At 33.4% G+C, this 16178-nt stretch overlaps 4 protein-coding genes across 5 annotated transcripts; 1 reads left to right on the top strand and 3 right to left on the bottom strand.

Annotated features, from left to right (window-relative positions):
* Window positions 1-110: 110 nt before the first annotated feature.
* On the top strand, window positions 111-1374 carry LOC140831681 (zinc-finger homeodomain protein 2-like). The gene has a single exon (XM_073195428.1). The coding sequence runs from the start codon at window positions 466-468 to the stop codon at window positions 1225-1227; it is 762 nt and encodes a 253-aa protein (XP_073051529.1). The 5' UTR covers window positions 111-465; the 3' UTR covers window positions 1228-1374.
* Window positions 1375-4042: 2668 nt separating this feature from the next.
* Window positions 4043-5204, bottom strand: LOC140831680 (protein RADIALIS-like 4). Its single transcript, XM_073195427.1, has 2 exons — window positions 4889-5204; window positions 4043-4317 (listed from the first exon to the last, which is right to left on the bottom strand). Exons 1-2 carry the CDS (start codon window positions 5149-5151, stop codon window positions 4293-4295), a joined length of 288 nt encoding a protein of 95 aa, XP_073051528.1. The 5' UTR covers window positions 5152-5204; the 3' UTR covers window positions 4043-4292.
* A 5729-nt stretch (window positions 5205-10933) lies between these two features.
* On the bottom strand, window positions 10934-12813 carry LOC140832676 (CBS domain-containing protein CBSX3, mitochondrial). The gene is made up of 6 exons (XM_073196814.1): window positions 12572-12813; window positions 11867-12529; window positions 11690-11771; window positions 11412-11485; window positions 11265-11325; window positions 10934-11160 (listed from the first exon to the last, which is right to left on the bottom strand). The coding sequence occupies exons 2-6, from the start codon at window positions 12185-12187 to the stop codon at window positions 11018-11020; spliced, it is 681 nt and encodes a 226-aa protein (XP_073052915.1). The 5' UTR covers window positions 12188-12529; window positions 12572-12813; the 3' UTR covers window positions 10934-11017.
* A 306-nt stretch (window positions 12814-13119) lies between these two features.
* Window positions 13120-15329, bottom strand: LOC140832675 (tubby-like F-box protein 5). 2 transcript variants are annotated; one of them, XM_073196812.1, is made up of 5 exons: window positions 14863-15329; window positions 14182-14619; window positions 14019-14106; window positions 13777-13909; window positions 13120-13695 (listed from the first exon to the last, which is right to left on the bottom strand). In XM_073196812.1, the coding sequence occupies exons 2-5, from the start codon at window positions 14533-14535 to the stop codon at window positions 13125-13127; spliced, it is 1146 nt and encodes a 381-aa protein (XP_073052913.1). In that variant the 5' UTR covers window positions 14536-14619; window positions 14863-15329; the 3' UTR covers window positions 13120-13124. The 2 variants fall into 2 exon arrangements, with proteins under 2 accessions (XP_073052913.1, XP_073052914.1); XM_073196813.1 differs by lacking the exon at window positions 14863-15329 and having other exon boundaries at window positions 14182-14819.
* Between the last annotated feature and the right edge of the window lie 849 nt (window positions 15330-16178).

The raw sequence follows: 16178 nt of genomic DNA, 5'->3' as shown, positions 1-16178 counted from the left end.
GGTATAGAACAAAATATGTACAATTATTTGATAGTGAATCTGAGAGAATGGATTTAATATATATAAATCTCTATCAGTGAGGTTGTTTCCCACTTATCTCTTCTCTTTCCTCAGCTTCATCATAAGCAACCAAGCTGTCCTTTGTTGGATACTCAGTTGGATGTTGGAACCACAGCAACACACTCCCGGATCCCAAAACACCTTCATCTCCTGTACACTACTATTTGAGAATCCTTTCAGTCCCCTTGCAAAATCCAGCTCCATTAATAGAGCTGTAGTGTTCAAGGTTTTAAACTTTTAGGTTATGTTTCAAGAAATTTTTGTGGATTTGGGATGGTGAGATTAGCACATAAAATCTAACATTTTTTGGTTTTATTCATATTTCTAGATAGTTGAGCTACTTTGTTGGTCATTAAATATTTGATTTTGGAGGAGATACGTTTTACTAGGGTTTCGATATTGTAAATGGCATTGAATGCTGGTGAAGACAAGGATATGAGGATACAAAGCTCTTCCTCAGGCTTCGATAACTCGCTGGAGAACCCTTCGACCGAGCAAGAGAGAACAAGAATCCACGACCCTAGTCCCGGTGGATCCAAATCCAAGCTTACATGCCATAGGATCAGCTACCACGCGTGCCTCAGGAACCACGCGGCCAACATCGGAGGAAACGTCACCGATGGGTGTGGAGAATTCATGCCCAACGGCGAGGAAGGAACCCTCGAAGGGCTCATGTGCGCCGCCTGCAGTTGCCACCGCAATTTCCACAGGAAAGAGCACCACAGCGAGTGTTCCACAAGGGGGGCGAGGATTGTCCACCCCCTCCATCTCCCGCCGCCGCTTCCTTCCCCCTTAGTGAGCCATCACCGAGGGGGTTCCAGTCACTGGAGTCCAATGATGCAGCCTGTGAAAATGGCCTTCGGCAGCGGCGGTGGAGGAAGTGTTGGTACTGATTCATCCAGCGAGGAGCTGAACTTCAACTCGTTGCAGGTGGCTCCGCCACCACCGCATTTCGTGAACAAGAAGCGGTTTCGGACGAAGTTCACGGCGGAGCAGAAGGAGAAGATGATGAAATTCGCGGAGAAGGTGGGATGGAGGATTCCGAGAGAAGATGACAGTGAAATGCAGAGGTTTTGTTCTGAAGTTGGTGTTAAGAGACAGGTTTTCAAAGTTTGGATGCATAATAACAAGATCAGTTCATCCAAGAAAAATTCCCAAGAAATTTAATTAAATAATACAAATTATTGCCACATTTAGAGATTATTTTGGAGTTGGGACATATTTTATTTTGCTAATTAGCTTTGATGCATGTAATTTAAATGAATTTTGAAAAGTGGGATCGATGTGTAGGATTTTGCTTGAATTATATTGTGCATGGAGAAACTATAATATTCCACATTACATTTTGTAAACATGAGTTTATTCCGTTCAAATTCATTGTTGTTTAATTTTCTTAAGTACAATCAATTAAACTTCCCAATCATGATGCATAGTCCTTGACGTGTCATGGCTTGTTGATCATTAAAAACATATTTAATTAATGGACAGAAAGTTATATTTAAAAGATATTATATAAAATATAATTTATATATATATTATTTGAAAAAAAAACTTATTTATTGAATCCACCCGATTTATAATCATACAAGCGGTAGAGTTGCTAGCGCTTTTTTTTTTTCACGCGAGAAACAAAATTCATCACAATCTAATGTCTGTTAGCATAATTTCTTGTAAATTAGAAGAGAAACACTCATTGATCCAAAAAACAGAAGTAGAAGAAGCATGAGAAAATTGAGCTAGTCTATGAGCATCGATATTAGCTTGTCTTCGCATATGTTAGATCCCCATATATGAAACCATAATTCTGTAGAAGATATATAGTGAATTCGAGCAATCAAAGAGAAATCATGACCATGATATTCATTAATAGAGGTCACCACTCGGACCGATTGTAATGAGATCAAACGTTGGCAAAATTATTTGTAATGCAAAAATTCAGACCAGATAGAATCTCAGATAACTCGCTGTTAATTAGCACAGATCCTGGATTCCAAATTTTATTTGCTATGGCAGCTGAAATTTTTCCTTGGCTATCCCGAATAATCGCATGCACCAGTCGTATGGCTTCCCTTTCGAGCATTAAATCCCGCATCTACATCCAGTCGAAAATGGCCAACCTGTGGTTTGAACCATATAGAATTTCCGACCTTGTCCAAATTTCTAACAGCATGCGTTTTGGCTTTGCGCGCAACTTGTTACTCAGAAACCTGCAGCATATAAGCCCAAGAAACTACAATAGGCTGATTGAGAAAAACAACATCATGCTTTCTACGACAAATATCGACCCAAACAGCCCAAGATAAGACACAAAAATGATTTAAATCATCAGTACCCACAACAAATCCAAAATGGTCCTTCCTTCCAACAAGATTGACTTTTTTACCAGAAAAATAATGAGTGACAAGTAGAGGCCAAACTCAACTTACACATAAAGCAAATACCTGTCGTGGGGACATGATGGTATGCTAAGTTGAGTTCTATAGGAATATGATCGAAGGCTGCTCTCCAGATAAATATTTTTAATTTGGATGGAATTTTCAAACTCCAGATAGATTTCCACCAACTTTGAAGAGAATATACAGATTAATTTGGGTGTGACTCAAAAGTTCTCATTTCTACATGATAATCCGACTTTATTGTGTATTTACCTCTATTATCCCATTTCCAAAATGTTGTATCAATGCATCCAAGGGGATTAATTAGTATATATATTTACCTCTGAGATTTGATTGCCAGCGTTTTATATTGTTGCTTCAAGCTTAAAATATTTAAGTTTATGGCATTTTTATACAGATAAATAATACAGTAATGATAATTATACAGGAATTCAATTTTAAAAGTGGTTACTATCGCTATCAGAAAAGAAAACCGACCTAAACATGACAGTTTGAACTGATTTACGATTTAAAAGTTATGAGTTGCATCGTTATTAACGACTATAATTTTTAGTAAAACAATAAATGTTTGATCATACAATTCGTATCAGAGTCAATGTTACGTATACGATTATCATGTATTAGAGAGAATGAAATTATGGAGATGTTGATCGCTATGAAACAGTATATAATTATCCTACTAATAGTGTGATCGAAAAATTACATTTAAGATATTGCAATTTAAAAGAATGATATTATATTATTACTATCAGTTATATTATTCGCTAAAACGACATAATTAAGATTAAAAGTTAACGATCACAAAGGTTATTTATAAAATTTGATTTGACGTCTGTATATCCTAATGGGCCACTCACAAAAGGGCCGGCACGCACTAGTAATTGGGTTGAAAAGCTGTGCAAATTCTACTTTAACTCAACGCGAACTAGTCTTCTTTTTCTTCTCTTTCTTTTCCTTTTATTTTAAAAGAGTAACAATTTAACTTCTACAAAATCCTAGCATTATGTATTTCCAAAATTGAAAATCCTAGATAGCATTAGGGTCATTTATATATATTTTTTTCATTTAAAGATATCAATTAATCGATGAATTAATAATTTATGATGTCACTGAGTGAATTCACTATTCAAATGTCGATCATCCACCCACCCCCCCCCCCCCCCCCCTTTTTTTTAACGTAAAATCCTTTTCGTGAAAAGAATTAATAGAGGTTTGATTTTGAGACAGGCCAGATCAAAGGGATTCGAGGAAAAATTGATTACGAAGTTCCTTTGAATGGATGGGAAACTCCACGGATAAAAAATATTTATTTTAGGTAGCCATAATATTTGTTTTTTTTAAAAAAAAATTCTTAGAAGGTGCATGCTTTATATTCTTAATTATAACTTTTAAATTTTAATTTTTAAAGATTTTAAAAATATTTAATTAGATTAACTAAATAAATAGTGTAATTATAAATTTGACACTACAAGGAAATTTATTTAGTGACTATAATTAATTTCAATTTGGCAATGCTATGAAACGAATAATAAAACATGCAATTACGTTTGGTGTATTAAGTGAAAAATAGGATCAGAAACATATATTAATTATATATAAGCCACGTTTTTACTGATAAATATGATACTCGGACGATGTTTCAATACAATAATATACGTCGTCGAACATTAATATATTTTTAAATTTTTCTTGAAGCTAATTTTCGATAAAAATACATATATTTTTCTGGGATTATATGGAGACATCTCTTTAATTTGAAGGTCGACGTCGGACGTGCTTGCATCTGCTTTCTTATTTATCATTCTCTAATGGTAAATCATGAAGTATTTAGTTTCACTAAAGCTTCAGATTCTTCAAAAACCTATCAAAATCAAGAAATTAATTGGTCAGGTATATATATATATATATATATATATGATTCGGGGACTTATAATGTATTATTTTGGAATATGCTTAGAGAACAGGAGACGTAATAAAATTTAGTCAAATAACTAGATGATGTAACATGAAGCATAGCATAATTAAACTTCATTATTGTAACGAATTACATATTATAAAGATTAATAAATATTTTAGGATTTGGTTTGTAGAATTATGATTTTAGAAAATAGTTGTAGCATGTGATGATCTATCCCTATCTACAAGATTTTCCTTAAAATAAGCTAGTTTAGGATCAAGAAAAGACCATGTGCTACGATCTAAAACAAATATACATTTGTTTAATGTGGGATTTCTTTTAATTTTTTTTTTTTTTTAAAAAAAGATGACTTCAAGTTAACTAAATTGTACGTGAATATTACATTTTTTTATCATTTTATGTTCTTCCATCTTGTCTTGACTTCAAGCACAAGAAATGGAACATTAACGCAAGAATTCTTAAAAAAAAAAAGAAGAAGAAGAAGAAGAAGAAAAATGACTGCTTCCAACATTACCTATGCTCATTGCCATATCCTCTGGGATTGCTTGAAATAGGCCTGTAGTTGGGTATAGGGACTTGATCAGTTTCAATGTGCATGATGTCTTTGACTAGAGCTTCGTAATGTCTCTTCACTTCCTCCGCTGATTTCCCGTTGACGGCCCTCGCGATGTTGTGCCATCGATCCGGCGTGTCTTTGTCGTACTGAGCTAAAGCATCCTCGAATTGCTTGTTTTGTCTTGGCGTCCATGTCGAGCAGCGCGACGACGAGCTGGTCATGGAGCTCGATGTTATTAGGAATGATGGGAATGTGTGTTGGTTCAAAGATTTGTTTGAGTAGGGAGTGCTTATATAGAGAGGAGAAGGTGGTGGAGTGGCACAAGACTACAAGTTGTTGACTTTTGGAGAAGTAAAAAAAGAGGTCACAATTTGAAGAGATTTGGTGAATTCATTGAAACGTCATTTTCATCGTCTTTTTATCCATTTGATGATAATATAGTATATAATATAAAATGAAAATGGTAGCATCATGAACAAGTGGATTACCAAATGGAATTTTCGATAGCTGGTGGGATTGGATCCCCCAATCTGAAGTCCTACTTGTTCGGTTAGATGCCCTTATTACATATATAGAGTAAGTTTTTTGTGAGACGGTCTCACGAATTTTTATATGTGAAACGGGTCAACCCTACCAATATTCACAATAAAAAAATATTATTTTTAGCATAAAAAATAATATTTTTTCATGAATGATCTAAATAAGAGACATGTCTCACAAAATACGACCCGTGAGACCGTCTCACTCAAGTTTTTGCCACAAAGATGGGATCTTCACTTACAAAAAAAAAAAAGAAAACCAAATGAAAGAAAGAAAAATTAAAGTTAAGCTGCATATAATAAAAAAAAAAACTCTTTAAATTTTATATTGTTGATATTAAATTATTTAAATTCATGATAAATAAGAACAAATAGTAAACTGTTTTCAAAAACTAAAAAATATTATCACTCAAGCCCGAGTACTCAGTAATAATAGTAGAGTTTGAGAGATGAAACCTCAAGCAGCTCGAACCTAATTAAGGCTCGAGCGCCATTTAAATTCAGCTCAAATGACATCGAATATATAAAATAGTATACAAATCTCGTGTTCGAGACTCCTAATTGTGTTTGTTTAGAAAAACATTTGAGCTCAAGCAAGATGACAAGTTCAAGCCCATACGGGTATTCAATTTGGTGAGTAAGTGATCGTTTGATCAATGATTATGAGCTCGATTTCTCTTATCAATACTTTATCGGAAGAGCTTGTTGTAAAGATTTTGTCAAAATGCGATTTACTTGACTAATTAAAATTCGACTCACACAAATATTGAAAAAAAATATCAAGTTAAAAACCAGATTTACCGTACAAAAGCAGAGTGGACAGTGTACTGGAGATATTGTTTCACAATGTTGTCCCTTCGATTATTCAAATTTCGTGGCCAAAAATTAAGATAGGATAATGTATCCTCGGAATCAAATTTACCTAAATCTTTATGCCTAACTATTTTCAGTCCTTCCATTGGATTGGAATTTGATTCCTTATCATATATACCAAATCTTCTAATTTCATCAGCATTACTTTTACTACATGGCCAGATTGATTCCCACTTCCTGGTGTTCTTGAATTTTGACCTTGCTGTCTTTTAAAATTAGGAATCAATTTTATTTTTATTAGAAAAAAAAATCAAGAAAAGCTTTGATTGGTGTATTTTAGAACTCGCTAATTGTTTTCTAAGAAAAAAATTCCTTTACAAAATAGAAGAAATTATTAACTTTATAAGTTCCATTATTACTTTTGGTTTTTCTACTTCAAGTTTTCTTTGGGGGAAAAAAACAGCATTCAAAAAGAAACTATTTCATTTTTTTTTTCATTTCAAAACAATCACGACGCCCGAATTAACAAAATAATTTTTAACCAGGTAATCTAGTATCCTAACTTACTCCGTTTAATTTTGACATGTTTTTTATTAACTCGTTTGACATCAAAGTCTTAGACTATCTAAATTCAATTATAACAAACTCCTCCTCCATAGATCACGGGGCTCGACATCTTGCTCATATAGTTTCTTTAAAGGAGGGACATTATAAGGTAACATTAGGGTTACATGCTTCCAAAGAATCTATACCAAAATAGGAAACCCGTTTTTGATGTTTTAGAATCTTTATGATCTAAATTCCATCTCTTTCCATGAAAAGTTTCGCAAATAGGCTGCCCCCTTTCCCCACGGAAATTATATTTTTTTCCTCAAGAATCGTAATTTCCAGCAGTTAGGATTTCTCCGCTAGTGTCCTAAGTCAAACAAGGCAATTACTCCTTTCAAATGAATTGCATAAATATTGACATAGTACAAAATTTTTAAGATTTTAATTTTATCAGTTTATGTAATTAGATATTTTTATTACCATAGTAATAACATAATTTTCAATAATAATATAGTTTATTCAAAATTATAGTCATGCTTATATTAGTAAAATCATAATATTTTATTTATTTTGTATGAATATTTCGTGATTTTATAATACTGACTTCAAGAATAAATTAAATAATGTATATAATATTGTGTAATCTCGATTTGGTTACCGATAAAATAAAATAACTAAAAATCACAAAAATTTAATTTATTTCTAAATAAGAAAAAAAGGTGAATATGTTCAATAAATAAAGATAACTCGATAATTTTTTTCCGAAAAAAAAATATGAATTAAAAAATAATTTTATTTCTTGTTCAAATTTCAAATACTTAATGAATTGATTAAGATAACACCTGTGTCTAATTAATAATCGAGATAATATATGATATAAAAAAATCAAATTATATATTATGATTTTAGATAATTGTTGATATTTAATTTGATTCAACCAAAGTTCTATTATTATTTTTTTTGTAAAATTCGAGATACGTGTAAGAATTTTATTGTTTGATTATATATGTAATACAAAAATAATAGTGATTTAAACATAATAATTTTAACAATAATAAATAGAAAATTATAAGTCTGGAATGTCTATCAAGATTTTTTTTTTTGATAAGAGCTTGTAATTTATTCAAATTGAAGGAGAGAAATGTTTACGAGTTTACAAGCTTAGTCAACCAAGTTGGAAACTCACCGTTCACCCAACTAAATGGTGTAGGAGAAGGAAGAAGAAAAAGAAGCCAACGCGTTATCAATTACATTAGCCGATCTTCTAACATGGACAAGATTATCCACTGTTACGCTTTTCATCATCTCTTTGATTTCAGAAATCTATATTCCTTCATAACTAGGTAATCCTCCTCACCAAAGACTGCTTGCTTTGAGAGAAGGGAGTCAGTTTCTATGGTTACCGAAGTGAGATTCTGTTCTTTGAGTTCTAGAATTCCATATTTGATAGCTAGAAGCTCTGCCCCAAGTACTGACGGTGGTTGGTTGATCAGTCGACCAAAAGCCAGGATGACCTCCCCGTTAGACCCCCTAACAATACCTGCAATGGCGAATGATTGAGAGTTAAGATTGAAACATGCATCAACATTCAATTTCCAGTGGTTTTCTATAGGCGGCGTCCAGTAGATTATTGCATCAACATTAAAAATAAATTGTTGAAAGTGTTTGAATAAAATAAAATAATTAATCTTATCATTGTTGATGTGTTTGGTATTATAAAATCTTTTCCTCGTGATAATTACCAAAAATGCATAAGTTATAACACTATGAAATGATAATTATATTATTATTCATGTAATAATAGTATGATTATAATAAAATTATTATTAATAACAATTGTAATGCTAATTTTAATATTAATACACGAAGTAATAATGATAATAATAATAAATATTGTTGGATATTAATCCATTTATAAATCGTACATCATCTCAGATGATACATATTGACATAAACAATTATTTCATCTCAACGAATACTATCACAAAAAATTTCAAATTTCATTCATACCAAAACATTGAAAATCCTATTTTAATGTAATTTGGGCTAATTTCTCCAGCTATGAAGAGAGGATAATGTTATCTTAGCCTTGTATTATTGAGAGAGTTGCAACTAACAACAATATCATAATAAATTTTGACTTTATTTTCATATCAGTGTAGGTCTCTTGTGAGGCGGTTTCACGAATCTTTATCTGTGAGACGAGTCAAAGATAAGGCCAAATCTTACAAAGATTTTAGGGATTTGATTTTATAATATTTGTTCTTATCTAAAATTTTTATCGCTATTATGTGGTTATTTGAATAATATTGTATTGAATAAAATGAAAGTGATTAAATTGAGAGATAAGATAAATTTAATAGACTTTAAAGGAAACAAAATATCAAAAGAAAGAAAATAAAATATTTTTATATTTTATTCATTGATAATATTAAAAAATTTTGAAAAAATTTATGTAAATCTTGATAAATATCTTATATACACTTTTTTTACTTGACATGAGCTTAAAAAGATTTGAAAGATATGTTCATTTAGAACGATAAAAGAAGAGTGGGAGGGGGAAAATGAGAGGCGCAAAAAGAGAAAAGGAAAACCAGCGCAGAAGAGAAGTAACAGGAGAGGAGAGAAGACAGAGACGTGAACAGTGAGAGAAAATAAGAGAGAGGTAGAAGAGAGGAAAGAAAGTAGAGGGAAGTAAGAGCAAAACATAGCAGAAAGAGGAGGGCAGAGTACTACGTGGAAGAAGTGAACATAAGTCTAAAATTAAGACATCAACAGAGAGGAAGACAAAGATAGAAGCATCAGGATTTCCTCAACACACACCACAACTCACTGAGAATTTATTTCACTCATTCTTAACTTTGTTTTCTTCTATGAACTTAAATATGTGTTTTCACCTTTATTTTGATTTGACGGAATAATTCTCTTTAGACTAAGACCATGATAGGGCCAAACAACACTTTGTTTGATAATTGGTTTATTTTCAAACATGTTATTTTTCTTGAATTTAATTATTGATTAATGTTGGTTTAATATTTCTTGTTAATAGCCTGATCAACTATTTACATGTTTGTTGATTAATCATGAATCGAAAGATGATTGGTTAATATAGCAACAAAGAAGTCATCAACACAACGTTAAACTGACTAGAAATAGTATTCGATTTCAATGTGCGATTTTTTAGATGAAAACTGAAATTCTACGAAGATTTAATGCGTTTAGATATAATTAAATTCAATTAGAAATAATTAGATTGTTGTATTTAAATATGTTTATTAACTCGAGGAATCGTTTAATAAATTAAATTGGAGATTTCATCGTGATTGCCAAGAATTAAATAATTGATTGAATCTTAATACGTGTTAACATAGTTGAGTTTGGTACCGTTGTGTGTCTTAGTTATTTATTTGAATTTGAATTCCTCATTGATATTTGAATCTCTCGTTTTTTATTACAATTATTTTATTTAATAGTTTAGACTAATAATCCATATATCATCTTTATATTTATGTTGTATAGCTTAAGTTAAGTGATATAAATTCTAGTAATTAAATATTAGTCCATGTGAATCGATACTTGGATTCGTCATCCATTTACTATAACTTGACCTAGTCCGCTTGCTAGATTTATTCCCAACCGAAATTGTCGGTCAGTCAACCATACCGATATTCACAATAAAAAGTAATATTTTTTCATGGATGACACAAATAAAATATTCGACCGACGAAATTGATCTGTGAGATCGTCTCACAAAAGTTTTTGTGTTCATATTACTGTATTGTCTCCCCACATTTGGGACCAATAATGTGATCCATTCGCTAGCTTTCGAGTAGTGGAGGATACTAGCTCCATATCCTTGGCTCAATCATGAGGAAGCACAGTAAAGCTTGGGGACCAGATATTGGCTAGAATCTTTGAATTAAAGGGTAATAAGTTTTAGCCTTGTGCAAATGATTTCCACATAGAGATGAAATGTTCCAAAAGATAAAGGAGATAGACACATGAGTTTTAAGAGACAGACATGCTCTGGAGATTCGACCTCGATTTAATTGCAACAAATTATCCACATTCTTTGGATGATTTTGATGTATGTTCCATCCTCTTCATTGTATGCAATGACTATCACATAGCATTTTTATAATGTTACAATAGATTAATTCTCAATGGCTCAAATGTTCATCAAACTCTAATAGTATTCTCCCTGGATAAACTCATTCAATCGCCTCACCTCGCCTCCCTGCTGCTCCACCACTGCTCGAACGACATCCACGATCGAGATCATGCCTACCAGCTTCCCATCTATCACCGGGATGTGCCTTATATGGTTCTCTATAAATAAACACAAACATCCCGCTTTTTATTACAGAACGACTATGTAGTGTGTGTAGTAACTAACCAGTTCATGTGTGTTTTTTTCCTGACTTAGCACTTGCCTGTCATGACCTGCATCGCATTGAGAATGCCTGTATCTGATGTAACTGATATAAGCTTGTCCTGTTGAGGGGATCAAAAATCGACAAAGTATTAGCTAAAAGAGATCACAGTATGTCATTATATCTGTACTCGAAAATAACACCAACCTGATTAGTCATGATATCTTTTACTTGTGTGTGTTTAGAGGACCTGTCCTGTACAATCATCTTCAGCAGATAATCTGTTTAGACAAACTTAAATTAGGTTTTTGTTCAAGACAGAACTTTTGGTGGGCTAATACAAGAAATCAAGCTTTTCGGTAATTAAGATTATGTTATGGGATCCACAGAATCTTTAAATGATCCATCCACCACCGAATCTCTTTAACTGAAGGATTCATTTATTGTAATAACAAACGTGTATGAAGAATCTGTAAATACAGAACCTCTCTCTGTCAAAATCCCCGCAATCGTCTGTTGTTCTCCGGGCTTCAGAACAACCAAAGATCCTACATTATTTTTCGCCATCTGACGGACATTAAAAGTGTCATATTTTTTATATGTAGTAAAAACTAAACATAGCGCCTATAATCTGTGGTAGTTTTCAAGTTATAGAAACTCACATGTTTCACAGCATCATACACGGTGTCATCTGTGCGACACCACAGCCAAGATTCGACCTTTCCTTCTCCCTTCGTCATTAGTACTTCAGCAACTGTTGTATTCTGTAACCCTTTCTCTGGTATGGTGTGGGATTTTGCCAACATTACCCCATTAAAACATTTATCATTCTTCTTTCTGGGAGACAACTGAGATGACGCGATGAGCCCACATTGTGATAAAACATTTATCAGCTCGGGTGCGTTCCCCATGTGCAGATTTTCTGTTTTCAAGATTTTTGTAGATTCACAGCAAGATCTAATGGCACGAATGAGACGCTGCATGTTGATTTCAGGGATAAACTTCTTGTAGAATTCTTTGTCTGTGATCTTAAATCTTGGTCATGTTAAGAATATCATCGGGCAATTGAATGGAAAAGGTTCATTGCCTTACTTTGTTCCTAAGTTTTGTACTGGAGATTCTTGCACCAGTAGGCTAAGTATTGGGTAGTTGAAAATGGAAGTTTGTTTGGAAACATATTCTAATCTTTATAGAAAAAATTATGCAATACCAACACAAACGCAAAGATGGAGATAGCGTAGGGTGTGGGGATCTCACCCACCTTGCCAAAATGTTTTACCCATCCCAACCTCATCACAACTTGCGTCAACCTCTCCTCGGATAACCTGAATCTTGATCATCTCATAGGCCTTCATATTTATCATAACCTGAATCTTGATCATCTCATAGGCCTTCATATTTATCATGGCGGTGTCTTAGTTCTTAGACCACCTAAATGCTTGAAGCATCTGAAACCTTGTTCCGCATCTTGTCCGATCTTCCATTCATTGCACTAGGCCTCTTCCCTATCAGAAATATGCACTTCATCGGATCACCTGCATTTGTTTTTTGCCAGGCCAGGCTTAAATTGGAATAACACGTCAATCCCCTATCGAGAACCTTGGCTGAAGCTAAGTTAACATCAAATAACGCCAATGGCTAGTCTAAGCTTGAATGGAACAAGAATCTAACACTTGATTGTCCCCTAAATTATTAGATCTTGATACAGAGAATTGATGGTGACGGGCGTGGCAAATATTGAAGGTACTCATAAACAATCGTTTCAGTCCAAAAGTAGCTTTCAAACACAGACCAATAACTTGGGTTCTTTTCATTTTATATTAAAGGGAAAGAAAAAGTGAGAGGAAAGAGAATATCTATAAAAAACTCATTGCAAAGGAAAAAAAACACATTACACTCCATGGTTTCAACACATAGTAACTACTCGCATGCTGGTTTTGTATCAAAGCTACTTAAACAGATTGCAAAGGCCTGAAAGGCCGAAAGGGGATATCGATAATCCATTGTAAATATATCTTTCCCTATCTTGCCAAATTGCAAAATCACTTTCTCTTGTTCGGAAACTGGAACATTCTGCGAAGATTCAACAGCAGCAACAAGCTGAAAGTTCTTGACAGAAGCCACAGTTACGCGCCCTCGGAAGTTCAAGCACCAGCACTGCAGTTGCTCATGCCATCTTGGAGTTTTGTTTCTTAAAACCAGTGGTTCTGTAGCTCCACCCACTGATTCCTTTGACTTACGAAAACTGGTGGAAGTAGAAATTTCCGGAACAGGAATCGTGTGCATGGTGCAATTCATTCGTCTTGGCCCTCTTGTACGAAGAACGTTGAGCTCATATGATATAGTGGCCACTTTATAGTTGCAAAGAGGCAGCCTTGGCGAGACTTTCTTTGTTGAAATTCTTTTTCGAGACCGACCATTTGATGGGATTTCGGAGTTGGATGGAGTTTGACAGTCGTGAATAAAAAACTTGGAACCAAAAAAGTTGGACCTGTTACAATAAGCAGTATGTTCTATGAAACGCCAAAAACTAATCCGCCAGACATGAGTAAGAACTAGAATGGAAAGGAACCTCAGTTTCCCTAAATAGCTATTACTGCTCCGAGAAAAATCATCTGCGGCCATGGATATTGGAAAATCTGTTTTTGTTGCTTTCCGGATCCTTTTTGCTCCCAACAAAAATTTACTTGCATCCCCTGAAAGAGCTGATATGAATCTAAAAAAGGTCAGTAAACAAGAATCTTTCGTGAAACATGAATCTTAACTTGTCACTGATATAAAATAGAAAATCGCGATTAGTACAGTATATCGTACCGGGGCTCAAACCAAGGTACAATCGGAATGTTGAAGTCGCCCTTTCCCTTCTGATAAAGCATTGGATTGGAGAATCTCTCGGTCCAGTCTATTATATAATTTCAAGAAAATATGACAAAGTTACCATAAATCACCCTCCATTGATTAAAATAATTCAAACTACCTGCTTGAGTGACTTGGGAAAGGTGAATAAACCACACTCCTCCGGAGTCCTAATGGCCTCCCTAGTTATTTCCCTCCATGATTTACAAACTGCTGCACAAAAAACCACGGCCCTTCGAGCCGGCCAAGTGGTCTCATTGGCATCTACTCTACCGATAATATCGTTAAGCAACTCGGGGGGTATGTTTGCCCATGGACTCTGTTGTACAAATGGATAAGAACACGACGATTCCTCGGGTGCAAAATGGTGACTTCTAAGGTCTGTCGGTCTCTTTTGCTCAGTTTGTCGCTTTCCCTTTTCATCTCTGCGATTTTCTCCAGTGAGGCACTCTCTTAAAGAGCAATTGAATGGCATTTTTCTTGCAATAGACCACTTTCAGTGACGGAAACTCGAAAGAATTTAATAATTGATCACGTATCAAATCTGTTTATGGTTCACCTGATAAAACAGAGCAAGAAATTACAGGGACAAAACTTTAGAATGGCAATACACCCCCTCCCCCCACCAATTATTCAAGACTTGATCTCAAAAAATCCATGGGTATCAAACCTACACCTTCCCACAGAGAAAACAAAGTCGGCACTTTCTTGAAACCCCCGTTTAAATATTTTCAGAAACCGATTTTTTTGAAACTGTAATAAATAAAATATATGAAAATGAGGAAGATTTATTAATGTTTACCTCAAGCCCAATGGTTATCGAGATCAAAAATCGAATCTTTTTGAAGCTTTGTCACGTTTCGATGTCTCCTTTACACAATAATAGAAACACGCATATTGATATACTTTTATGTATCTGTATAGCTTCTACACCTAAAAGGGCCCCAATGTCCGAAGAAAATCAAAGACAAACAAATCGATGAATCAGAAAAGAGCCCAGCTAATACTTCAAACATCCCACCATGTCCCCCACTTCTATTTCTCTTGTAACAAATTGAATCCTTTTTTTAATAATAAAATGTTCGTAACAAATGGGGTTTTGTTGTTATCTTGAAAATTGAGAATCGGAACATTGGGGATCTCCATAAAACACGAGCCCAAGCGCCACAGCCACCCCACCGCCACGGCGTATACGTAGAGCACGATGGCCGCAAGCGATACTTGGGATTCCCCGAATGCTTTCTGTGTATCTTGAAATTGTGGAAGCTTTTTTTTTAATGGAAACTCAACTGTCCTTTTCATGTTTTCCGCTAAATTAACGGTCAGGTGATTGCGACTCTGTGACATGCGCTGGAGAGTGGACTGATTGCTATATTTTTAATATACACTTAATCTATCTTGCTTTTTAATTAATTTGATTTATATAAAAATCAAATTCATATTATAATTTTATAATTAAATGAGAAATCAAAATGTAATTTGAGATAAATAATATTGAAAATAAATAAGTTTTTCTACTTAATTTGATTTTTATTTTAATTGAAAAAAATAAGTTTTTCTAATTAATTTGATTTATATTAAAATAAAAATCATATTTTAATTGTATAATTAATGAGGAAAATTTTAGATGAATAAAATTGAAAATAATCTACTATGACAATTTTGTAAAGACGTTGTTGGTACAAAGGTAATTTGAGAATAAAATGTTAGTTTCCTTTTTCTAGGCCAATTTTTTTATATATATTAATACACTGATGCACGTGTTACGTGCTTGTATAATATTTTTTTTTTATAATTCATTTGGGTTTATATTTAAATGAGGATCAAAATGTAATTACAAGAAATAGTGAGAGACTACACTATAATTTTGATATATGAATTTAAAACATAGATAGGAAAAAAAGAAAGAAAAAAGATCAAAATAAGAATTGAATCTACAACATGTAAAAGAAACAAAAACTATATCTGTTGGACTACATATGATTTACATTAAAAAATTTATATTTTATTGATATATATAATTATTAAAACAGACTATGACACCAAAATTACTTACTCTAATGCTATATTTGGTGTGTAAGATAAGATAATTAATTGGATTGATGTCAAAACTCAAGG

This window comes from Primulina eburnea, chromosome 5, assembly GCF_022965805.1.
Source record: "Primulina eburnea isolate SZY01 chromosome 5, ASM2296580v1, whole genome shotgun sequence".
Lineage (NCBI taxonomy): Eukaryota > Viridiplantae > Streptophyta > Magnoliopsida > Lamiales > Gesneriaceae > Primulina > Primulina eburnea.
This window is presented reverse-complemented; position numbering and strand designations above follow the sequence as displayed.

Coding starts and splice junctions, on each gene's coding strand:
- LOC140831681 (XM_073195428.1), top strand. CDS start 466: ATGGCATTGAATGCTGGTGAAGACAAGGATATGAGGATACAAAGCTCT.
- LOC140831680 (XM_073195427.1), bottom strand. CDS start 5,151: ATGACCAGCTCGTCGTCGCGCTGCTCGACATGGACGCCAAGACAAAAC. Junction 4,318..4,888: donor GGATATGGCAATGAGCATAG/GTAATGTTGGAA, acceptor TGATTTTGATAG/GTTTTTGAAGAATCTGAAGC.
- LOC140832676 (XM_073196814.1), bottom strand. CDS start 12,187: ATGCAGCGTCTCATTCGTGCCATTAGATCTTGCTGTGAATCTACAAAA. Junction 11,772..11,866: donor TGTATGATGCTGTGAAACAT/GTGAGTTTCTAT, acceptor AATGTCCGTCAG/ATGGCGAAAAATAATGTAGG. Junction 11,326..11,411: donor AAGATATCATGACTAATCAG/GTTGGTGTTATT, acceptor TCCCCTCAACAG/GACAAGCTTATATCAGTTAC.
- LOC140832675 (XM_073196812.1), bottom strand. CDS start 14,535: ATGCCATTCAATTGCTCTTTAAGAGAGTGCCTCACTGGAGAAAATCGC. Junction 13,910..14,018: donor GTACCTTGGTTTGAGCCCCG/GTACGATATACT, acceptor GATTCATATCAG/CTCTTTCAGGGGATGCAAGT. Junction 13,696..13,776: donor AGCTATTTAGGGAAACTGAG/GTTCCTTTCCAT, acceptor TTATTGTAACAG/GTCCAACTTTTTTGGTTCCA.